This window comes from Meles meles, chromosome 7 (assembly GCF_922984935.1).
Source record: "Meles meles chromosome 7, mMelMel3.1 paternal haplotype, whole genome shotgun sequence".
Lineage (NCBI taxonomy): Eukaryota > Metazoa > Chordata > Mammalia > Carnivora > Mustelidae > Meles > Meles meles.
The window spans coordinates 111,610,727-111,635,740 of NC_060072.1; the positions used below are offsets into that span (position 1 = coordinate 111,610,727).

General features: G+C 48.8%; 1 protein-coding gene and 1 pseudogene across 17 annotated transcripts in view; one reads left to right on the plus strand and one right to left on the minus strand.

Moving 5' to 3' along the window:
- CACNA1C (calcium voltage-gated channel subunit alpha1 C) overlaps positions 1-23,219 on the plus strand; it is a 627,772-nt gene extending 604,553 nt beyond the window's left edge. For all 17 annotated transcript variants that reach the window (XM_046012065.1, XM_046012074.1, XM_046012066.1 and 14 more), the window contains 9 exons: positions 4,632-4,733; positions 7,434-7,561; positions 7,918-8,052; positions 9,587-9,939; positions 12,831-12,959; positions 16,492-16,598; positions 16,885-16,988; positions 18,834-19,169; positions 21,096-23,219. In XM_046012065.1, coding sequence (XP_045868021.1) covers positions 4,632-4,733; positions 7,434-7,561; positions 7,918-8,052; positions 9,587-9,939; positions 12,831-12,959; positions 16,492-16,598; positions 16,885-16,988; positions 18,834-19,169; positions 21,096-21,398 — 1,697 coding nt within the window. In that variant the 3' untranslated portion in view covers positions 21,399-23,219. The remainder of the gene's footprint in view (positions 1-4,631; positions 4,734-7,433; positions 7,562-7,917; positions 8,053-9,586; positions 9,940-12,830; positions 12,960-16,491; positions 16,599-16,884; positions 16,989-18,833; positions 19,170-21,095) is intronic.
- Positions 13,359-14,567, minus strand: LOC123945915 (annotated as a pseudogene).
- Positions 23,220-25,014: the final 1,795 nt, after the last annotated feature.

Below are 25,014 nucleotides of genomic sequence, written 5' to 3' on the forward strand. Positions count from 1 at the left end.
AATTCCTAGAAATACATAATCTTCCAAGGCTGAAACCCACACACACACAAATAGAAAATCTGAATAGACCAATTACAAGTAATAAAATTGAAACAGTGATTTTTAAACTCCAAAAAAACAGAAGTCCAGGACCAGACGGCTTCATGGCTTAATTCTACCAAACATTTAAAGAAGAGTTAGTACCTATTCTCAAATTATTTCAAAAGACTGAAGAGGAAGGAAGTCTTCCAAACTTATTTTACAAGGTCACATTACCCTGTTACTAAAACCAAAGATACCACAAGAAAGAAAATTACAGACCAACGTATCTGATAATATAGATGTAAAAATCCTAACAAAATATTGGCAAAAAAAAATTCAATGATACTTTAAAAGGATCATACACCACAATCAAGTGAAATTTATTCTAGAGACGCAAGGATGGTTCCGCACCCACAAATTAATCAGTGTGATACCTCACATTAACAAAACAAAGGATAAAAATCATATGATCATCTTAATAGGTGCAGAAAAAGCATCTGACAAAATTCAACATTCGTTTATGATAAGAAAAAAACTCAATAAAGTAGGTATAGAAGGAATGTATCTCAGCATAATAAAGGCCATATATGACAAGCCCACAGCTAACATCATACTCAACAGTGAAAAGCTTTCAGCATTTCCCGTAGGATCACAAATAAGACAGTATGTCCACTCTCACCACTTTTATTCAACATAGTATTGGAAGTCCTAGCCATGGCAATTAGGCAAGAAAAAGAAATAAAAGTCATCCAAATTGGACAGGAAAATGTAACACTGGATAGGAAAAGACATATTTGCAGATGACATGATACTATATAGAGAAAACCCTATATAGAGAAAACCCTAAAGACTCCATCAAAATCTGTTAGAACTAATAAATGAATTCAGCAAAGTCACTGGATACAAAATTAACATACAGAGATCAGTGTTTCTGTACACTAATAACTATCAGAAAAAGTAAGAAAATAATTTCATTTATAATTGCATCAAAAATAATGAAATACCCATGAGTAAATTTTTTTTTAAAGATTTATTTATTTGACAGATAGAGATTACAAGTAGGCAGAGAGGCAGGCAGAGAGAGAGAGAGGAGGAAGCAGGCTCCCAGCTAAGCAGAGAGCCAGATGCGGGGCTCGATCCCAGGACCCCGGGATCATGACCTGAGCTGATGGCAGAGGCTTTAACCAGCTGAGCCACCCAGGTGCCCCCCTATGAGTAAATTTAACCAAAGATGTGAAAGAACTGTACTCTGAATACAGCTTAAACTGTTAAAACTTAAACTAAAAAGGCACCTGGGTGGCTCAGTCGGTTAAGTGTCTGTCTTCAGCTCAGGTCAAGATCTCAGCGTCCTGGGATCAAGCCTCACATCAGGCTCCCTGCTCAGCAAGGAGTCTGCTTCTCCCTCTCCCTTTTTACCTCCCCTTGCTTGTGTGCTCTCTCTCTCTCTCTCCCTCTCTCAAATAGATAAATAAAATCTTTATTAAAAAAGACATTGATGGGGACACCTGGGTGGCTCAGTGAGTTAAAGCCTCTGCCTTCGGCTCAGGTCATGATCCCAGGGTCCTGGGATCGAGGGTCCTGGGATCGAGCCAGCATCAGGCTCTCTGCTCAGCAGGGAGCCTGCTTCTCTTCCTCTCTCTCTTTAAAAAAAAAATAATAAAATAATAAAAAAAAACAAAAATAAAAAAGACATTGATGAAAGAAATTGAACACATGAATAAATGGAAAGATATTTTGTGCTCATGGATTAGAAGAATTAATATTATTAAAATGTCCATACTACTGAAACAATCTACAGATTCAGTGTAATCCCTATCAAAATACCAATGGCATTTTTAACAGAACTACAACTCAAAATGTGTATGGAACCACCAAAAAAATTCAAATAGCCAGAGCAATCCTGAAAAAGAACAAAACTGGAGGTGTCATGCTCCATGATTTCAAACTATACTACAAAGCTATATTAATCAAAACAGTATGGTACTGGCATGAACACAGACACATAGATCAATGGAACACACTACAGAACCCAAGAAAAGACCCACACATATAAAGTCAATTAACCTGTGACAAAAGAGGCAAGAATATACAAGGAGGAAGTCTCTTCAATAAATGGTGTTGGGTACATTGGACAGTTACCTGCAAAAGAACAAAACTGGACCACTATCTTACACCATATGCAAAAATACACAAAAATTAAATGGACTGAAGACTTGAATGTAAGACTGGAAACCATTAAACTCCTAGGAGAAAATATAGGCAGTAAGTTCTTTGACATCGGTCTTAGCAATATTTTTAGACCAGTCTCCACAGGCAAGGACAAAAAGCTAAAATAAACAAATGAGATTACATCAAACTAAAGTTTCACACAGCGAAGGAAACCAACATAATGAAAAGACAACTTACTAAATAGGAGAAGGGTTGGTAGGGTTTGTTCCTCCCGGAGCTCAAAGGAAAAAGCTGTTCCGTGCTTCTGGTGGGGGCCAGCTCTGTTTGGTATTCCTTGGCCATAGTGGTATCTCTCCAGTCTCTGCCTCCATCTTCACATGGCCTTCTTCCCTTGTGTGTCTCTGTGCGTCTTCTCCTCTTCTTATGCAGACACCAGTAGTATGGGATGTAGGGCCCACTCTAGTAAATCTTAACTGATAACATCTGCAAAGACCCTACATGCTAAGGCCACATGCTAAGATTCCATGTGGACAGGAATTTGGTGGGGACACTTTTCGACTCACTACAGAAGATAAACATATTTGAGCATTACTTTAATTAGGACTCTTTCATTGCATCTATCAGAAACCACTAACTACCTTAACCAGGAAGGGAATTTAACCATGCAGAATTGCCTCCATAACTCGGTTGTCCAGGATCATCCTCTGGTGCCAGGTACTGTTTGGATCTGACAGGCGACTCAGGAGTCCATCACTCTCCCTCCATTGCCACCTCAACTTCCTTCTGTTAGGAGCCTCTCTGGTGTGGCCACAGGGCAGATTTCATCTCAGACAGTCTAAAACCAGAGCTCTCAACCGTACTGCTTGCCCTGTGTAGTAGCAGTAAACACCCTTTTATTGGTTTCCTATGGCTGTGGAACAAATTACCACAAATTCTTTGGTTTGAACAACACCTAGTTGCTAGCCCACAGTTCTGTAGGTCATAGGTCTAGCTGTGGGTAGCTGAGTTCTCTGCTAGGGCTCTTACAAAGCCAAAATCAGGATACTGATGAGGATGTGCCCTCTTCCAGAGTCTCCCAGTTCATTCAGGCTTTTGGAGGAATTCATGTCTTGCCATTGTAGGGTTGGCTCTCGGGTGGAGACCACTGAGCCCCCAGAGGCTGCCTCTCTCCATTCAGTTCACAGCATTGGTGTGTGCTTTCTCCTAGGCCACAGCAGTCCCCTCTCACTACTCTGCTCCCAACTGGGGACAGCTTTCTACTTTTATCTTTTGACTTCCTTCATGTAGTACTTTTTTATTCATTTTGTTTTTATTTTGTATTGAAGTATAATTGACATATAACATTAGTTTCAGATGTACAACATAATAATCCATATTTGTATATATTAAGAAAAGATCACCACAGTAAATCTGATTAATGTCCGTCACCATATATAGTTACAATTTTGTGTGTGATGAGAACTTTTAAGACTTACTTTCTTGGCAACTATCAAACGTGCAGTATGGTTTTATTAACCATAGTCATCATGCTGTACATTGCATCCCATGATTTACTTATTTTCTAACTGGAATTTACACCTGAGAACTGTCTACTTTTAAAGAGTTCATGTGATTAGGTCAGGTCCACCTAGATAATCTCACCATTTTAAGGTGATCTATCATAGGGGTAAAAATCCATCATAGTCCAGGGACCATGAGCACACCACGGACAATGCAGGGTGTGTCTAGATCGGTGCTGGTGGGAGACGGCTCCGGGAGTCTTAGACTACTGCCCACCACATCTTTTCTTACAGCTGATATACCACCACTGTCCCAGAGGCTGCACAGGATAGGCATCAATTTAAGTGGTAAAAACTGGAGAAAGTAGACCCAGAGAAGCTCCAAAACGGAACCCAGTGTGTTTTGATTCCTGCTTCTACACTGAGGTCTTGCCACCTGTTCGCCACAGGAGACATAGCAAAGAGCTTGGACACTAAGGTCCCCCTGTATATGGATGCTTTGTTTGAGGGAACATTTGATCACCCATGGAGCCCCGTGAGAAGTGCCATGCACAGAGCAGCCCCTCTTGCTCTCCAGCAGGTGGCCGTTGAGCTCAGCTGAGCCAAACTGTATGGTCCTCCCCAAGGGCCACTCACAAGGAAGGAGCATGTGGGGATGAAGGATTGCCACTGGCGGCCCGAGCAGCAGGCAGGGAGGAAGGGAAAAGGGACAGCACTGGACAGGGAATGGAGGGAGGGGGGAGTAAAGCATAGAGACCAATACAAAAAAAAGAAGATGGAAGTGACATTTGGCAGACTGGAAAGAAAGAAAGTGAAGCTGATGGACCAGGGCTTTCTGTGGGGCTGCAGCTTCCACAGAAAGGTCCCACCCCATGGATCCCTCTGGGGTGGACCCTCAAGGGGCTGATGACTATTTTCAGCCTCATATCTCCCTCCCCTCAGGGAACCTAGAACAAGCCAATGAGGAGCTGCGGGCCATAATCAAGAAGATCTGGAAGCGGACCAGCATGAAGCTGCTGGACCAAGTGGTGCCCCCAGCGGGTGGTGAGTACTCCCAGGATCTCCACACCCATGACTCTTGCCTGGTTCCTGAGTCCATGAGGCTCATGGGAAGCCTGCTTTCCCCACCCCACTCTGCCTCTCCTATGGGGCCTGAAGACTCTATTGGTTGGAAGGGCTGAGGGTGCCACACCTTCACAAACTCAGATACAGGATATCAGGCTGGAAACCTGGTCCAATCATAACATTTCGTAGACCAGACAAAGCCCTTGACGCTTAGAAGTTTGGCAGAATTTCCAAGGAAACTCTGCAAAGTATAGGTTTCCCCCGTAAATTAGTAGGCTGGTTGCTCTGGAAGTAATGGGGACCTGGAAAAAGAATTCCCTGAGATCCCCTCTTGATTGAAATTCTTTTTGTTTAATCTAGAGCAGTGTTTCTCTACCCTCTCAAACCCAGAACCCCCTTTCAGAGCAAATAGTTTATAATGCCCCTACTATTATCCTAAATGAAAATAACTTTCCTACAGATATAATTTCCAAAATATTAATATAACACTTTAACTTGGGGCACCTGGGTGGCTCAGTCAGTTAAGAGTCTGTCTTTGGCTCACATCATGATTCCAGGGTCCTGGGATCGAGCCCCACTTCAGCCTCCCTGCTCCCCCTCCCACCCATGCCCTCTCTCTTTCTCTCTCTCACCTAAATAAATAAAATCTTTAAATTATATATTAAAGTCAAATATTTTTCAATATATATACGCTCAGGCACTATGGGTTATGGCACTGTGCCAGAAGTTATAATTAACTGATAAAATACTTTCATGGATCCACTTATGATGAATAAGTTTGTGTTTAAAGGAACTAAGACAATATTGACTATTGTTGACATTTTGTATTTGTCATTTTGAAGTAAGAGATAACTAAATATATTAAATAATACACACATGTGTATGTATACATACGTACATGCACAAACATAGAACAAATACAGACTAATATAAGCGTGTCAGATGCAACAGGTGACTCAGATACCACAAGGGGCATTGCCATCAGGGATTCAATTTTCCAAAATGTAAAGCCCTCTTGGTCAAGTGCAAACAAAGCAAAATATGGTTTCCTGTCAATTTACCTAGCAGTTATACAAAAAATATTATTTTCTGTTCATATGTAAAATGAAGTTAGGTTCTTAGCTCAGGTAATTATAAACAGGTCCTTCCCCCACATGGACACCTAGCTGAGTGCAGATCTATTATTTGTTGTGCAAAACATGCCTGTGTTTTAAGGGATACATCTGGAACCACCCGATGCCTGTAGCACACTGGGACAACCAGGAAAGTCCCCACATTCCCAAAACACTCCTTAAAAATGGGACATCAGCCCTGTTGAGAATCACTTCCCAAAGGGAAGCAGCCCAGGGAAAAGTCACCTAGATGGGCCAAGCCCCCATGAGGTGTTTTGCATACCTTATTTAATCCTTATACCATTGCTGTGAAGTTTGCTCAAGAAACTGAAGTTCTTAGAAGCTATGTAGCTGACCCAAGGCTATAGGGTGAGTACCTGGCAGACTCAAAATTCAAACCCAGGTCTGGGGGACACCAGAACGCCAGGCTCTTTCTGCCCTGCAGCTCTTGCTGACTGGCTACCCTAGAGGGGGACTTGGGTTTCCTCTCCCACATGGGAATGAGGTGTTTACCAGTTGGAAGGTTGGAAGGTCACCACTGCCATGGACTTGGCTATTCTTAAGGGACAACTAGAAGTAGGAGAATCATCACAGGCCCCTATGCCTAATCTACCAGCTGTCTCCTGGGGCCATTTCCCTCAGAAGAAGAAGATGGAGCCAAGAGGCAATGTTCTCCTTGGAGACTCTTCGGTTTCTCCACCACCTGGTTCGTTTCCAACACAGAGGCTGACTATGTCATGTGTAACTTGAGGGTCTAGCCCAGCAGGGATCCAGCCAAACGACATGGTAAGAAAATCCAATCTGTCTGGTTGAAAACGAAACCCAAACTTAAAGAAAGGTGTTCCTTCCACCAAACTCCATCTTAAACCAGAACTGTTTGCACTTAGGGGACTGATCAATTTATGATGGGCACCTCAAGTTTTGGAATCAAATAAAAATTAGTTAGCAATGTCAGATTTGTTTGTTTGTTTTTTACTTTGTAAAGCTTTTTTTAAAGCAAGGTGGGAAATAATTTTGATAATAGGCTGCTTCTACTGTTAAAAAAAAAAAAAAAGAGGAGCTAAGAATATCTTTGCTTATTTGCAGAAAGCATTTGCAGAAAGACTCTCTGGAAAAATACTCCAGAAGCTAATTTTAGAAAGGTTATCTATTAAAAGGTGGGGGAGGGGTGAGAGAGAGACTTTTCACTGTACACCTTGTAATATATTTTTGCCTTTCTGAACCATGTGAATGGCTTTAAAAAAATACTTTAAAAAAAAGTTTAGGGGCGCCTGGTGGCTCAGTGAGTTAAAGCCTCTGCCTTCGGCTCAGGTCATGATCCCAGAGTCCTGGGATGGAGCCCCACATCAGGCTCTCTGCTCTGCGGGGAGCCTGCTTCCTCCTCTCTCTCTGCCTGCCTCTCTACCTAGTTGTGATTTCTCTCTGTCAAATAAATAAAATATTTAAAAAAAAAAAAGTTTAAAAAACTTCAGAAAACTTGGATGCTGGGGGAAAAAAAAAAAAGTGAATGAAACCCAGCTGAATTCTCCCCTTTACCTCCCTTCTGTCTTCTCTTCTCCTGTCTCAGATGACGAGGTCACAGTTGGCAAGTTTTATGCTACCTTCCTGATCCAAGAGTACTTCCGGAAATTCAAGAAGCGCAAAGAGCAGGGCCTGGTGGGCAAACCCTCCCAGAGGAACGCCCTATCCCTGCAGGTAAAGGGCAAGAAGGGGGGTCCGCACAATAAGGAAGGGCTTGGTCACCTTCTTCTGACATCTGGCCTGGGGTTAAGTCTCTCACCAGTGGGCTGGAGGCCAGTTCCCTCCAGAAGGAAACTTTCGGAGAGCTCCAGGCCTTTCCAAATGTGTGTGTGTGAGGGGGCGACACACTGCCTCCCACACACTCTGCCTTCCCTAGTCCTGCCTGCTTCACAGCCCCTTCTAACAGGCCTATATGCTTCCTGGGTGGAGAAATGGATTCTCACAGTCCAGCACAGATAAGCCCTTGGCAGACTTGCCTGCCTTACGGAGAGGCTGTGGGTCAATCAGCTGGGTGTCCCTCTGGGTTTCAGGCTGGCTTGCGCACACTGCATGACATCGGGCCTGAGATCCGACGAGCCATCTCTGGAGATCTGACAGCTGAGGAGGAGCTGGACAAGGCCATGAAGGAGGCTGTGTCTGCTGCCTCTGAAGACGACATCTTCCGGGTAGGTGGACGCCGAAGGAGCACTCTCTTACCTTTACAAGTCCGGCTGGAGGCAAGAGGGTGGGCTGGCGTTCTGCCAAGAGAATCCAGGGAGAAAGTCCCGAGTTCTCTGGCAGATTCCAAGCTCTTCCAACTCAGCTACTTCCTATACCTCTGCCTTCTCCAAGTCTGACTCTATCTCAAGCTTGGGCTCTCGGGACATGGCAGCTCCCAGAGGGTCACTGGCTCTCAGGGAAAGAGCCATTTTCTTAAGGGACATGTTCCCTAGGAGAACTTTCTACATTAGAAACTGCAAAGCCATGGGGTCACTTTTGGCCACATCTAACCTGCAGACCTATTTTGTTTGCCAACATTCAGAAATATGGCACATTCAACTAAAAACCTAGACCTTTGACTTCTCTTTAAAAAATCAGAGACTCTGGATTATGTTCCCACGTGGCAGCAGGGGAGTGGAGCCCAGGGGCAATTGTCTTCTTGAGAGAAAGCCCGTGTTTTCCCAGCCACAAAAGTCCCCTCCGGCCTTCCTTCCCTCTCCTTTCCTGGGTATGAAGGCTGAGCATCCATTCTCAGTAGACCCCAAACCTGACTCTGCCAGAATAGTGCAATCAATGCTTGTATCTCACTCTCTCCATTCAGTCATCCCTGCTTATCCCCAAAGGTATTTGGCTAAAATCCCTCCAGAGTAAGGGAGAAGCCACCAAGCAGTACCACGCTGGGGGCCCTCTCAGCGGCCCCTGCCAGCCCCCACACAGGGGTCCTGAGCTATGGAGACACCGGGAGGGAGGACGGCCTGCCCTGCCTGTGGCTGCCCTGTCATCACCATCCTCATCCTCATCACTGTGACATGTCTGTCACCGAATGGCCTCAGGGACACAGCACAGGCTAACACTGCCCCAGCGAGACCCCACAGACCAACTTACAGATAGCAACTCGCCCACTCACCCCAGGACAAGGAAACAATATTGGAGAAGAACACTGGGTCCTGATTAGAAATCTCTAAGAATCGCCCCGGGGGGATAGAAGGCCATAATATAATTAACAGAGTCAATGCCTCATCCTTATTTCCAAAAACCTTTTGGCTAATGTCCTTTCTAGTTTAGCGAGCCAGTTGGATCTCCATTTTTTTAAATTCTCGTTAGAATCTCCCAGTCCCTTTCCCCAGCCCTCAGCCCTCCCAGTGCCTCACAGCTGCCAAGCAGAGCGAGGGGCTGAGCCAAGGATTGCCGTCCTGCGCTGCTCCTGGAGACTCGATCCCGTCCTCAGGGGGTTCGTTAGAAAGTCCCAGGGCAGCAGCCTTCCTGCCTGACCGGTCCTGTCCCTCACCCGTCCCCCAGCAGAGTCAGAGGGGACTGTCCAGGTCCCTCCCTCTCCGGCTTCCAGGCCACATGGGTGAGGAGTTCCCCGTGGGCCGCATGGTGCTGCCCGGCGTGGCTGCGCTCTCTGGAAGGCAGACAACCTTCCATGGCTTGGCCTAGAAAAGGAGAGGTGGCCGACAGGGCTTTCTCCTCCATGCACCCCTCCCGTCTCACCTACAGAGGGCCGGTGGCCTGTTCGGCAACCACGTCAGCTACTACCAAAGTGACAGCCGGAGCGCCTTCCCCCAGACCTTCACCACCCAGCGCCCACTGCACATCAACAAGGCGGCTAACAGCCAAGGCGACACCGAGTCGCCATCCCACGAGAAACTGGTGGACTCCACTTTCACCCCCAGCAGCTACTCATCCACTGGCTCCAACGCCAACATCAACAATGCCAACAACACTGCCCTGGGCCGCTTCCCCCACCCCGCTGGCTACCCCAGCGCAGTCAGCACCGTGGAGGGCCACGGGCCCCCCTTGTCTCCTGCCGTCCGGGTACAGGAGGCCGCATGGAAGCTCAGCTCCAAGAGGTAAGCCGGAGGGTGGGGCACCAGGGCCCGTGCACAGGGGCCCCACATGCTCCAACCCTGAGTAGATGGGGGTTGGAGTTTGGCCCACAGGCCTACCACTCACCCTCTCAAGTGGGGCTGGAGGCTGCAGCCTCAGACCCCATCAAGAGATAGGCCAATGCTGCCTCCCATTCTTGCCCTTGATTACATGTGGCAGCCACGCCTGGGGAAGGCAGCACAGCCCCGATGGCCATCTAGTGTCCTGACCACACCTCTGGACAGAGCCTCTAGTGCTCTTTCTGTTACCCAGGCAGAGGAGCCCAGACCCCTGACCCCCAGCATCCTGGCAACACAACAGACTGTTCCTCAGGCCTTTCCCACATCTGCACAAACCTGGCCTTTGACCTAGCTGGGATGGGACTGGAGCTACCACGTCTTCTTTGCACCCTTCTCCACCCTCTTGGGAGGAACACTTTGGTGGTGGGAGGCCCTTCACCATAGCTCTTGCCCGCTCTGCCCCAGTGCGGGATCGTTCCTGGTAGTTTGCTCTCCCACCGCCTGATGCATGCTTTTCTCCCCACCTTCCACTACCTGGGGCTCTGGGATCCATTGTTATGATATACCAGGGTGGTAAAAGCCCACGTCCATTCTCTGGGCCTCTGGAAGCACAGCCTGGGCCTAAAGGATCTCCTCCCTGTTTCTGTCAACAGCTCTGGGTTTCCAAGGCCAGGTGGGAGAGGACTTGCTTCCCCACCACCGTGCCCCCTCACCCTTAGTGGACAGCACCCCCATGACAGCAGGCCGGGAAAATCACCCACATGCCATGTCCTGGGGCAAATCTCTCAGGCTCACAAGCTTAGAAAATAATCATGATGTGTGAGCATCTTTCTGGACAAGTGTCCTGAAGCTTCTTTCATCTAAGGAGCCCACCTACCTGCCCCCCGGTTTTCACTTCCCTTCTTAACACCCACTTTCAAGTGGCCCCGTGAACGCCTGTGTGGCCTGGGCCTTTAACAGTGTCTGATGACAGCCAAGTCCGATTGGCCATCAGTCTACCTCACTGCATGGAAGAATGGCTGGTGAAACCACCCAAAAGCAATGTCGGGTGAGTCTTTCTACTCAAGAGATGTCTACCGAGGCCTTCTATACACAGTACAGCATGCCAGCTCTGGATTTTATATGCTGACCTGAAAGGTTAGCATTGCACAGGGGAGTATCAGAGTTCAAGTGGCTGGCCCATGTGTGTCTCAGCAACCCCTCCCTTTCCCGAAAACCTCCTACAACCGTCAGGCACTCAGTCCTAGTGCCACGTTCTCCCTTGCTCCCCTTATCCAAACCTCTTTTTTAGGAAGGCTCATTGGGTCTATCCTTAGCATCTCAGGGTGAGCTAATACCTCCTTCAGAGCGTATTTTTCTCTGAAAACGTGTTCTGTATTAAATGAAGGGAGAGTGGAGGTAGGGAGAGACATCAGGGGATTTTCCTCCTCTCCCCACAGGCACCTCTGTCCCTAAACTGTGATGCGCGCCTCCTCCAAGGCCTAGCCCGTAGCAAATGCTCCCCGAATATTGGCTCCCTCCTTCCCAGCACAGTGGGAAAAGTGACACTCAAGGCAGTAAGCTTCAGCTTGGTGAGGACAAACAAGTCAAGCAAAGTTGTAGCTCTGGGGTCTCAGCCTTTGTGCTGCAGCTCGAGGCTAAGTGCCGGGGCTCCAGGACTGGCCTCGTTCTTGCTGGGACGGGCCAGCATGTCTTGCACACAGTGGCCCCCAAAAGTGGTGTTGTCTGCCTGCTGCCATTCTCCTCTCCAGCTCATCCCATTACGCCTCCTCCGAGCGCCTTTCACTCCCCTCTCTTCCCACCCCATCCACATTCCATCTGTCCTTACTGCAGGTTGGGCCATCCCTGGTTAAGGCCTGCTCCCGAGAAGCGGGTAGGTACCTGGAGAGTGGCTTCCTGAGTTGCCCCAGCTCACAGGCTCCGGTTAGATCAGGGGTGCTTATCCAGCACTCAGCCCTAAGAGGATTAACTGAGCTCTTGCCCTCCTGTCTTCCTGGGTTTGGGGGTAAAGTGGGTCCCATCATTCAGGATCTATAAGAAGAAAGACTGAGGGAGGTATTGAGAGGCACAGACAGGAAAAGGGAGAACATCTGGGCCAGAGCTAAAAAGACCCCAGCCCGGAAGGTGAGCAGAATCATCCAGGACACACCCAGTAGGGGAGTGTCTCAAGCTCAGCAGGGACTCAGGCTCACTGCCCAGGAGAGCTAACCAGTCAGCGGGAGGCTTCTTGTCTGTGCCGTCACTCCAAGGAGCCAATGTCAAACCCAAAGGCATGGCAAACTGTGACCCCAGGAACTTCCCGGCTCTGCCCAACCAGCACCCTAAGGCTCGGCTCTCTCTAGCAGAGGGAGAGGACAGCCCTCTCAGGACCCACCCCAACCCGTACAGAGCAGCCTAGGCCCCTGTTCTAAAAGCTGGTTCTTCCCACCTTTCAAAACCACATCTCACCTGTTACTTCATTTATTACTCACGAGCTTCTGAGTCAAGCAGGGCCTACGCTACTCCAGTTTTATTGAGAGGGATAGAGGCATGAGGGTGGGGAGGCAGTGACTTATGCCAGAGAGCAACTGAACTGGGGTCCGAACTCAGACCTCCTTGGGTCCCAGCCCAGAGCTGCTTGTTCTGCACGGGCTCCTGATCTGGGTCTTACTGTTTCCCTGGCTCTGCTGCTGCGTCAGCAACTATGGGAGGAAGAGGCCACAGCAGTTGTGCGTGCATGTGTGGGCACGTGTGTGTGTGTGTGTGTTCACTGTGTGAGTGCATGTGTGTGGTGTGTGGTGTGTGATGCCTTGCCTGCTGAGGGAACGATGGGGTTCACAGCTTCTGACTTCGTTTCTCCCCCTTGGACACTTCAGGTGCCACTCCCGGGAGAGCCAGATCGCCATGGTGTGTCAGGAGGAGGTCTCTCAGGACGAGACCTGTGAGGTGAAGCTGAGCGAGGACATGGAGTACTGCAGCGAGCCCAGCCTGATCTCCACAGAGCTGTGAGTGCTGCTGCCCTCGCCGCAGGCCAGTCCCTGGGGGTGCAGGGCGCTCCCTTGGAATCCCTCCTCCAGGCAGGACTTGCGGAAGGGGAGACCAAATATCAGAAGTATGCCTGAAAAGCTTCTGTCACCTCATGAGGGACATGGATGCATGACCACACCCACACACACGTTACAGACACGTACACACACACACAACATATACACACATATACACACACGGTCCCTGGGTTAGTTTGGCCTTTCCTCATGAGACAGTGCTTTCAGGAAGACTTCAAAACATTGTCTCATAAACTTTTTTTTTAACTGAAACCAACTGTCATAAATATATGTTATAGTGAGACTCAGTACACCCCACCACACATATGCGCACGTATTAGCAAATAAATGTTCATGAAACTACTTATAATAAAGCCACCCAGCAGAGGGCACTGTTGGCAAACAGTGGCTGAGATTTTTGTCAGTGCTGGAATTTTTAAGAGAAGGGTTTTTTAACTGCAAGTCTCGACCCGTTAGAAGGCTGTGACATTTACTTAATTATGGTCACCACTTTCTTTTATATTAATGTTTTGTTGAAAAAGGTACATGAAAAACACCCATGTACACAGCCCCAGGTGGACATAACAAGCAAGCCACCTCATACCTTCTGTCTTACAAAAGCGTGACTTCTCTGGAGTCTTGTCTTGCCCATTCCAGCAACGGTGTCCCAGTTCACTTGGTTCCTTTTCCTGCAGCTTCAAAAGAAAATCAAACTCCTCTCGGGTCAGGGGCTGAATGGAGAGCCTCTGGCAAGTGGAGAGAGCCCTATTTTTTTTTTTTTAAAGATTTTATTTATTTATTTGACAGACAGAGATTTCAAGTAGGCAGAGAGGCAGGCAGAGAGAGAGAGAGGAGGAAGCAGGCTCCCTGCTGAGCAGAGAACCCGATGCGGGGCTCGATCCCAGGACCCTGGGATCATGACCTGAGCCGAAGGCAGAGGCTTTAACCCACTGAGCCACCCAGGCACCCCAGAGAGCCCTATTTTTTAAGGCACCTCCAGAGGCTTTGTGAGCTTGGGGCTGGGTTTTGAGCTCAGGCACCAGGGTCATGAAACACTTCATCAAACAAACTGTACGTCGACCTTGGACCATTTGGGGTTGTCTTCTTTGCTGGATGGGTCATAATGGGGATTATTTTTCTCAAACAGTGTGTGGTATGGGGCAGCCTCCCTCACAAGCTTCCCAAGTCCTGTGAGGCCTGGTTCTTCGCAGTTGCTCTGGTAGAAGCCTTCCTCCTCCCGCTTCAGGGCCCCAAGAAGTTCTGGGGCTGGGAGTTGCGAAGGCCATCCCAGTATACTGTCTGTTCAGGCTGGGCTCTAAGACCCCCAGCGCTGAACTTCACCTCTACACTTTTGTCTAGTGGGCTCCCTGGCTCTGACATCATCAATCAGTAACTGCTTAGATCCTTCCCACCGTTTTTAGAGACTGAAGCCTTCTGAGGGCTGGAGTTATCCACTTGCGTTGGTGCCCCCACTGGGTTCTTAGTATTAGTACATCTTCCTACTGGTCCCTTCTTGTCCAGCCCAGCAGGCTCGGCAGCCCCAGTCAGCCTCTTCCACGGTCTAGGCATGGTTTCCCTGCAGGGGTGAAGAACAGAGGATTCTGGAATCAACCGAGACGTATGAGAGGCAACTCTGTTTCTGCCCCCAGAATCCTCCCCCCAGGGTCCAGAAGGCCAGGCCATGATAAGCACTTCAAAAGAAAGACTAGCATAATACAGAAACAGAATAGCATAGGTTCGAATAAGACAATAGATGATTGTGTATCCAATGTCACAGAGGTATTATTTGGTGAAATATTTGTTTAATTGTCTCATATGTGTGTGTGTGTGTGTGTGTGTGTGCACGCATGTGTGTACTCAGTCTCATAAAATGTATTTCTGTGGCTTGCATTCAAAAACCTTAAGGTGCATTGTTTTAGAAGCTTTCCTAAAAGCACCTTCTAATAAGGAAGGACCAACCCCTCAGCGTTTTGATTTTTAGAGACTTCAAATTTTTACATGGCCACATACCCTAGAAATCGGGGAAAACGTATGCTTCCATCAATTTTGGCTCTTGTGCTTGGTGCATCCAGGCACTCTGCTAGATTGTGACTAAACCGGCCTCGGCACGCAAAGATATTTTACAAACCAGTAAACGTCTCAGATGAGGGGAAAAAACATGGAAACGTTCACTCACAGAGTGATACAAGCAATGAAGGGGACGGACCTTCAGAGCAGGTTGAGGTCAGAGTGACCATAACAGGCTCCTGGCACAAGGCCCAACAGAAGCGGGGTCTTCAAGAGTGGGTACAATTTGGAGAAGAAGAAAATGCAATAAGGAAAGCTTACCACGTTGAAAATGAAAGGAAAGGTTTCGAGGTTTTCTGGTCAGAAATTTTCCTGCATGTGTACCAAGGGTCGAAGCCAGTATGCTAGAAGCAAGGAAGGCTGCACGTTCTCTGTCCTCAAAGCATGTGGAGTCACACCAGGGACAGAGTCCGGGGCCTCATCTGTAAAACGAAGGGGTTAGAAAGCCTTGGTCTTCTTGGCCTGCAGGCTACTCCCCCTGCAGACTGTGAAAGCAACTTAGCAGATTGCAACTGACATTATTTAGTGAAATAGACTAGACTAAAGTAGAATAGAAACCACCAGAGGACAAGGCGTGCAAAAAAGGTTAAGTATGGTTCATGAAGTTGAGTTCTATTAGGTGCATATGTAAATGGGATGATGTACGGTCTTTCTCACAGTGAGTCCCATCCAGAATAACTACTCATCCAGTCACTGGGTGGACAGATGCCCCCAAAGGCCCCTTACAGCTCTGCTCTCCATTGACTGGCTGACTGGAGGTTTGTCCGTACGTAGCTGCTGAAGTGTCTTGATGATGAAGGTGGGCAGGCAGAGAGAAATTAGGGACAGGGGGAGAAGTTCGGGCTGAAGTCAGGAGTGGTCATGGTAAAATAGCATCCACATATGGAAACAGAGGAGCCTAGGCTTTTCCTGGATAGACTCCTGTGGGCCTAAAATTTTTTGCCAACTTGCTCACCAACTTTGACTCAAGAGTGCCTCTACTTCCGTAAATCAGAAATTCAAGGCTTCTGATGGGGAGCTGGAAACTTCTGTGACAGGAGGAGCCTGGGGTGCTGGGAGCTGGGGTGGTGAGTTCTTGCTGCCCACTCCCCAGACCTTTATGGAAGCACAAAGCAGGGGTTTCCTTCATTAAGGAAAAAAGCAAACTGGGGGCCTGGGTGGCTCAGTCGTTAAGGGTCTGCATTCAGCTCAGGTCATGATCCCAGGGTCATGGGATTGAGTCCCATATTGGGCTTCCTGCTCAGCGGGAAGCCTGCTTCTCTCCCCACCCCCCGTTTGTGTTCCGTCTCTCTCACTGTCTCTCTGCCTCTGTCAAATAAATTAATTAAGTCTTAAAAAAAAGAAAACTGACTTTAGGGGGTGGCACTGTCCCTATGGGGTGGCCCTTCCTGACCCCACAAATAAGCTCCAGAGTTCTCTGTTCCAGACTCTCCTATCAGGATGATGAAAACCGGCAATTAACACCGCCTGAGGAGGACAAGAGAGACATCCGGCAATCTCCAAAGAGGGGTTTCCTCCGCTCTGCCTCACTAGGTAAATACTCACACCTCTCTCTCTCCAGGTGTGACAGGTCAGGGACTTGGTTGATTGGCTGCAACAGCTCCACACAGGGGCTGGGAAGATTTCCTGAGCAGTGAGACGGGATTCCCAGGGCAGGGCTTGCGGAGATGATATGGACGTATTCATATGCTGTGGGAGGCGAATGGAGGAGGTTATTCCAGGTCACTCACACCGCTCCTTGTACCCCCCAGGGTCTGAGCCTCACAGCCTTAGGTCCCCTTTCCTGGCGCTGATCACAGTTCTTTGGCTGGCTTTGCAGGTCGAAGGGCCTCCTTCCACCTGGAATGTCTGAAGCGACAGAAGAATCAAGGCGGAGACATCTCTCAGAAAACAGTCCTGCCCTTGCATCTGGTTCATCATCAGGTAGCCCAGACTTTCAGAAACATCACTGGGCAGCACCCGGCAGGCTACACAACCCCCATGATTATGGCAAATCCCAAGACCCCACTCAGTCCTCCCTGTCTTGGACCACTGACAGTCCTAGCCCCTGGCCCTAACAGTCCCAAAGGAGGGGGCTCGTCCATGCCAGTGAGAACCTTAACAAGGTCTGTCGTTTGGGGAGGGAGGACACCTAGGAAATACTGGTGAGCAGGAGCTCCTCACATGGTCCAGAAGGATCAGTAGCTCCAGGATTCTGCCTGACCTTTCTTCCTACAATGGCACAGACCTTCCCTCTGCAGACATCAGCACCTAGAGTTGCAAGATACCTGAATATCTGGATATAGAAAAGATCAAAGAATCTGCCAGCGACATGATCAGGAAAACAGGTCCAGAGAAATCCGATAGTTGAAATAGCCCTTGGCATGGCCGACTCCAGCTGAGCCAGTGAAATCCAAGACATCCGTATCTAACATGTTCTCAGTATCTTTGAACTAATGGAAGCCTCAAAGAATCAAAGGCCAGTCCCTTATCTCTAGGAAAATTAGGGTTCAAATTTCCCAAAGTTTTTTCCTCTCTAATTGTATACTCCCTCACCACACACCTATGATTTTTTTTTAATACGCAAAGACACTCAACTATCAATCAAAGCTTACAATAGGTATAAGATGGCCAGTGTGGCTCAACTAAGTTGATATTATTTCAGCTCAAAGTATTCACAGTTTTGCTTAGCTTTTGTGGCATTGCCAGCATACAGGTGATTCCTACTGGGCTTTCTGGAATATTGAGCACAGCCTTACACTCCCCTCAGATCTCCAGGGAACGAGGGACCCCAAGTTGGAGTCCGTCAAGAGCTGTGGGCAGAGGAGACTGACAGGCTGGTTGGGATGGAAGGAGGGGGGACACTGGGTGTGCTCTTTTCTATTTTTAAAAATTGCTAGAAGTTCATTTCACCCATGTGTTCTTATCATGCTGTGGTCAAGAACCTCTTCTTTATTTATACCCTCCCCCCTTCATGCATTTCCACTGCCCCCACCAACCCATGCTGCAGCGTTCCCTGCCCTCTGCCTCCCAGCTGGACTCTCCTACCACCCAGTGCCACCTTCCCGCGGACACCAGCTCAGAGCAGGTGGCTCTGTCCTGCTGACACGAGGCCCAGGCCCCAGCCTCAGGATTTTCAAACATAGTGGGGGCCTGAGGACACAATGTATAAATAGTTGAATCACAATACAGTGTAAGATTCGAACAGCAGTAAAATTTTTTTAATTGAAAAATTTTTTAAAACAAAAATTTAAAAAAACAAAGCTCAGTTCAGAGACGTGCTGAGCTGAGGATCAGCAGGACATGGTTCATGGCCTGATTAATGGTAAAAATTAAAACTAAGTACGGGTTCTGTCTACATCTTTGTTGCGCACAGTGTCCTTGTCCACAGACCTTATGTCAAGCACACAAGACAGGGAGACAGAGGGCATCAGTGTCCTGGTTTCACAGACGATGAGGGCAGCATTCTTTCTAGACTACTGATGAGAAAGCTAAAAGCCAGAGGATTGGCAGCTGCCCGGTGATAGGGCCGGTGCTGAGAAGGGGACGCTCTTGATTCCACTCCATCCCAGCTTTCCGAATTTAGAGGAGAAAGCGATCCCTTCAGACTGGCACGATCACAAAATCTATTTTGGGGTGGCGGAAGCGAACGCAGCGTCCCAGGGAGGCGAGGCGCGCGGGCTCCGGGCGGGTGGAACCCGCGGGGGCGGGGTGGGGGTGGTGGCAGGAGCTGCTCAGAAAGCAGAGGCGCGCCCTTCCCGGTAACTCGTGCTCTTTGTGCGTCCACAGGCATTGGCAGTGGCGGGCCTGAGCCCCCTCCTCCAGAGAAGCCATTCCCCGAGCACGTTCCCCAGGCCGTGCGCCACGCCCCCAGCCACACCCGGCAGTCAAGGCTGGCCCCGGCAGCCGATCCCCACCCTGCGGCTGGAGAGGGCCGAGTCCAGCGAGAAACTCAACAGCAGCTTCCCGTCCATCCACTGCAGCTCCTGGTCCGGGGAGCCCGCGCCCTGCGGTGGGGGCAGCAGTGCCCTGCGGAGAGCCCGGCCGGTGTCCCTCACTGTGCCCAGCCAGGCTGGGGCCCGGGGCCGGCCGTTCTACGGCAGTGCCAGCAGCCTGGTGGGAGCGGTAAGTGACCCTGGGCCGCCTGGCAGGTGGGGGAAGGGAAGGCCCAGGGCAGCCCTGGGGGACTTCGCATGAACAATTGGGACGGGAGTCTCTGGTCCTTTCTTGAGTGGAGTGGATGTCAAGTCTCTTGGCCAGAAAGACTCTCACTCCCAGGAAGGAGGGCTTGGTGTACAGAAAATTGTGATCACACAAGATGCTAGAGGCTTCTGCTTGGGTACAGCCTGCGCAGAGGGAGAAAGGACTGAGCAGCATATCCCAGTGGCAGGCCAGGGAATGTCCCCCTGGCCCCAGCTCCAGGGTACAGCCAGAGGGGAGCTCTGACGGCTCCAGGTGCAGGGATGGGCTTGGGCTGTGTTTGCACACAGAAAATTCAGGATCTATGGTGCTCCAGCCTGGGACGCATTAGAATAACCTGAGGAGCTTTGGAAACCTAGGACACAGTAAATGGGTATTTTTTTTTTAAAGCCCTTCGATCCTAATGCACAGCCAGGGTTGAGAATCACTATTCTAGAACAAGAATGCCTCCAGGTCCTCTATCCTCTGCCCTGGCCAGAGCATCTGGCCAGTGCGTTCCTGGCACCACATTTTAGGGGACTTCAACAAATTGGAACAAGCACAAAGGGACACAGCAAGAAGATGGCAAGGTCCCTAGAAGCAATCTCATATGAGTACTAGTTGAGGGAGTCAGGGAAGCAAACAGGGAGAGAAGATGGCTTAGGAGGCCACAGTAGGTATCTCTACCGTAAGGTCCCTCATGTCCTGGGCAGGGGATCTCAAGTGCAGGACTGGAGTGACAGATCAACCTGACAATCAGGCAGATTTCAGATTCCATGAGGAAGACCTTTCCAACAGAGCTTTCCCAAAATGAGGAGGGTTTTCCTATAAAGGAGTGAGCCCACCATCATTGGACGTATGCAAGCAGAGTCAACACCCATCTGGTCATCAGGCTGTCATGCAAGCAGTGGAGAGTTAAACCAGATGACTTCTAAGTTGCCCCCTAGCTCCAAAACTCTGTTCTTCGCCTGGCCTTGGTTATCCACATTCAGTTGACAAATCCCGAATGAATGCCGACCAGGTACAGGCACTGTTGTAGGTGTGGAAAACAACTGAGAAACAATTTCTGCTTTCAGGAGCCCATGCCAGGGTGAGGAGAGACAGATCCTAAATACACATGAATGTAGTATGTCCCACAGGGTGGGATCTCTGAAGAAAACATAAGCAGGACAGGAAATAAAGAGTAATGGGAGCAGGGCAAATGGCCCTGGAAGAAAGGCATTCCAGGCTTCACTATTAATCCCCTGCCCTTGGCTCAGTAGCTGGTTTCCCCAGAGCCAGTCACTAAAGCAGCCACTAGGAATGAGGGAGCAGCCCTGGGACCTCAGGCTGGCCTTTGGAGCTGGAGCAGAGACAGGTGCAGACATGGTGTTCTGCACACATCCTACGCCAGGATCCTCACCCACACGAACGCAGTCAGCCAGCAGTGGGCAAGGGGCACGAGTTAACAGTTTCCCCAAAGGAGAGTGAAGATTTCTGGGCAAGAATAATATGGGGGCACTAGGGGTGCCAGAGAGGAGAAAATATAGGGCAGATGGGGTTCTGCCTTGGCAACACCCCCTTGGCCACTCTGTGAGCCAAATTTTCAGGTATTTGACAACAGTTTTTGAGTATCCCAGCCAAAACAGCTCTCCTCCAGCCTACACACCCCTGATTCTTTGGACAATGTTCTGGGTCACCTCCCTTCTGGGAGTACCCCTCCCCACCCCACCCACCCCACCCTCCCACGCCCACATGCACAGGCGCGGGTGCGCACACTCCCTTCCCGAAGTTCCCAGTCACAAGCCCCTTGCACCAGCCCACAAGGAAAGAGTTGACTTCCAGGAATAACGTTCCTCTTTCGTTCTTCATTGCCCCCTCTCCCCACTTCAGGTCTTGATTTCAGAAGGACTGGGGCAGTTTGCTCAAGATCCCAAGTTTATCGAGGTCACAACCCAGGAGCTGGCTGATGCCTGTGACATGACCATAGAGGAGATGGAGAATGCCGCCGACAACATCCTCAGTGGGGGTGCCCAGCAGAGCCCCAACGGCACCCTACTACCTTTTGTTAACTGCAGGGACCCAGGGCAGGACAGAGCAGGGGGCCAAGAGGGCGAGAGCTGCGCCGGGGCTCGGGCCTGTCGGAAGAGCGAGGAGGAGCGCCAGGACAGCAGAGCCCATGCCGGCAGCCTGTAGTCGCTAGGGCTGGGGAGACGCTGGGTTTTTTATTTGTTTCAATGTTCCTAATGGGTTCGTTTCAGAAGTGCCTCACTGTTCTCGTGACCTGGAGTTAACCGGAACAGCGTCTTCATTCATTTCGTTGGGACAAGACGCAGAGTTGGGTGGTGTGCAGAGTCCGTTTTCCGGGGGGAAAGAAGGCAGCAACCCCAGTTTGTGTTGTGTCCACAGAGGTAGAGTGGTGAGGAGGAGTGGAAGAATCAGGGAGGGAGAGCAAGAGAAGAGACGCCTGCCCTCCCCTCCGGGCATGAAGGAGAACCTCAGCTTCCTGCGGTAGCCCTCACCAAAAGGACCCTATGTCAAACGGGTGTCTTTCAACTTTGCTTGTAAAAAAAAAAAAAAAAAAAAAAATCATTTTGCACATATTCTGTATGAGCCTCACTGTCTCCATAGAGCCAGGGCCCTGTGGATTTGCAGAAGGAAGCAGGGGTGTGACTTCAGCGAGGACCCAGCAGCGTCCAGGAGAGTGAGGAGGAACAGCAAGAGGTAGCGACAGGAGCTCAGGAACCCAAACGGGAGCGGAGCGCAACGGGCGCGTGGCAGCCTCAAGGCCAAGGCTCCGCGGCCACCCGCCCTGTCTGCGTCAGTATCCCCATACCTGCACAGGCCCACCGAGCTCCAGACCATCGGCTGGGTCTGCTTCGGGGTGAGGGGGGCACTGGCACCGCCTGCCAGGGAAGGAGCAGCCCGCCCTTGATGAGACAAGGTGGTGCTGAGCTTCTGTTGAGCGCTCTTTTGTTTTGCGGTTTGACGTTTTTCTTGACAGCATGTTGCAGTTTTCGTTTTTTGGGGGTTTTTTTTGTTTTGGTTTTATTTTAATTTTGTTTTCCCAGGGGGAGGGACGGAAGAAGTGTTTACAAAGCTTTGTAGCCACCCACCTTACTGTTTTCACCTTTGCAAATGTAAATTGGGTTTGGTTTTACTGTATTATTTAAACGGTTGTGGTTTTCTTTTCCTACGGTAGGCTCAGTGGAGGCGCCGTAGGCAAGTTTTACCAGCCATTGTGTATGCGCAATAATGTGTTATAATTTCCGTAGGTAGTAACAAAAAATTTTTTGGTTTGGTTTTATAATTTAAAGGTAATGCACTTGATATGGTCTTGCACATATGGGTGATTGAGTTGGGTTCTTTTTAATGCGGGGTGTATTTCCGGGTGCCAGAGAGAGGAAGCTTGGATGAGAGAGTCTGAGTGTGTGTGTGTGTGTGTGTGTGTGTGTGTGTGGTGGGTTGTCTGGGCACCTGTCGTCTGTGTGTATGTACACCTACAGAGTACGCCCATGCGTGAATGATTGTGTAACTCCCCCTTTCTGGTCTAACTGTGGGGAGCTCTGAATCTGGGGCCATTTGAAAGCAAAAACAAACCACTGTCTCTGCTTCTGAAATGGGAATCAGTAACTCTTTGCATTTTCTGTCCCACAAGATATGCAAAAACAATGCAATAATATTCATTTTAAAAATACAATTGTGAGTTGTGTTGGCATTAAAACTGTATTTAAAAAAAACACACACACAGAGAAATTTAAGGGAAAAACTCAAGAAGGCGTTTTGCTTCGATATATTCCGTGTAATGTTTTATTGCATTGATAATGTTTCTGTTGAAGAAACTGTTATACTTGAATTCAGGTCAGTTTCAGTATTTTACAAATATTTTTTTAAAACTGAATTGCAATTGTGCCAAGCGAATATAATGAATTGAATTAAGTTTGTTTTTGAATTCACTTCTTGTATATTTTGCTGCATGTAAGTAAATCATTTTGTATTTGGAGTGTGACAAGCTTTACCCTTGAACTTTGAAGTGCTTTTCTATATGTGGTTGGGGGAAAGGGAACGGATATTCTTTTAATTTGTACAATGAGCAAAAGCATCACCGGTGTAAATCATTATTCTGCGATCCACAAACAGGTTTGGACATTACTGTTTTGCATATCTTGTGTTCGCTTCTGTTTCCCTCCATTTTTCCAAAACTATATGATAAGTATATTCATACTACGCCTTGCTTTGAGAGACCAGGACATGTCTTATTCCTGTCTTCATTCTATCCACTCTGCTCCAGTTCTCTGATTTGGACTTTATCTAGGGGCAGTCCTGCACCATGAGCATCAACATCCCGCACGGGAGAGGTGGCTGGCTTTTCTGCCACTTCTGCAAACTTTCCTCAGTGGTTTCCTCAGAAAAGCTTACACTGACTGAGAGGATGGAACTAGAGTCGGGCTGCCTGGAGGGCAGGGAATCCTCCCTCCGGCAAATGCTCTACCCAAATGCAGACAGCAGGGGCCTGAGAACAGCCACCAGGTAAAACCTTTGTCCCTCCAAAAGTCAGCTCTGTCTTACTCACTTCCTCTTCCTGGCTCTGAAGCAGGATTTCCTCCAGATCCACCCTAGTGTGTGTGGCAGCTATGGAGGGGACCAGGACCAGGGAGGACCCGTTAGAAGGTCACAGTGATAGTGGAACTGGAGATTCTGTGGGAGCATCTCTTATACCTGGTTACATTTGCCTAGAACATCAGCTTATCAGTGCTGTTTCCTTCAAATAGATTCAACAATCATGGTTGAAAAGGAAGTGATTTGGGGAAAACAGGACCCAAACATTCATCCAGGATTTAACCAGGATTTAACCAGACTGGAATGTCTTCCATTCCCAGTGCACTCTCAGCCCTTATGTGAGCAACCTAGAAATTAAAGCTGGGGAAAGTCCATTCCCCAGTGAAGTCGAGTCTCACTTTCAAGGACTGATCGATAAAAAAGTGGAGAAACATGCCAGATACTCCCAGGTTAATTTACAGTCTAGAAGCAGGAGGGTTTCTTCCTGTTTCTCCAAGCCCAACCCATCCAAACCTTCCTGGTTTCTTTTCAGTGCCATGAAGGCATTCTAGAGTATCCTCTGTCCAGTTTCCCAAGATATGTTCCAATGTGCTGCTAAGATTTTAGTTGTGATGGAGAGGGGAGCACTTTTGGATTGATTATCTGGTTCTTGCTGTACATTTGGTCCCTGGATAGAAATTTGGACTCTTAACTGACACCACACACACACACACACACACACACACACACACACACACCCAACACACTCACACATTCACTCAGTCTTCATGCTGCTTTCTTTTTCCTTTTGGGCTTGTCTTCTGCATCACCAGATCTCATTGGCCAGTGGCATGGGCTACAGCTACCCCTAGAGCCCTGCCTGTGTGTGGCCCCTTGCCCTTCACCACTCATACTTACGGGATCCCTTCTTCTTTCTAGTCAGCTCTGTCAGAAAACCGGCTAGCCTTGCACCCTACAAGGACAATGTCAGCAGTGACAGGAGCACCTGGCCCTGTGCTGCTGGGAAGGAAAGGAGTTTCAGACGGAAGTTCCCTGTGTAGGGTGATGGGTCTTTCTGGCCTGACCTCATGACTGACTGGTAGAGGACTGACATAGGAGACCTATCATCATGCAGACTGGTAAAATCCATCATGAAATCATGAACCTCCTCTACAGTGTATTAAGTGATGTCTGCCCCCCACCTAGAGCAGAACTTTGCCCATGACTGTCAAATCTTCTGAGAACCCTTGAGTGACAGGAGAAAGCAGCCAAT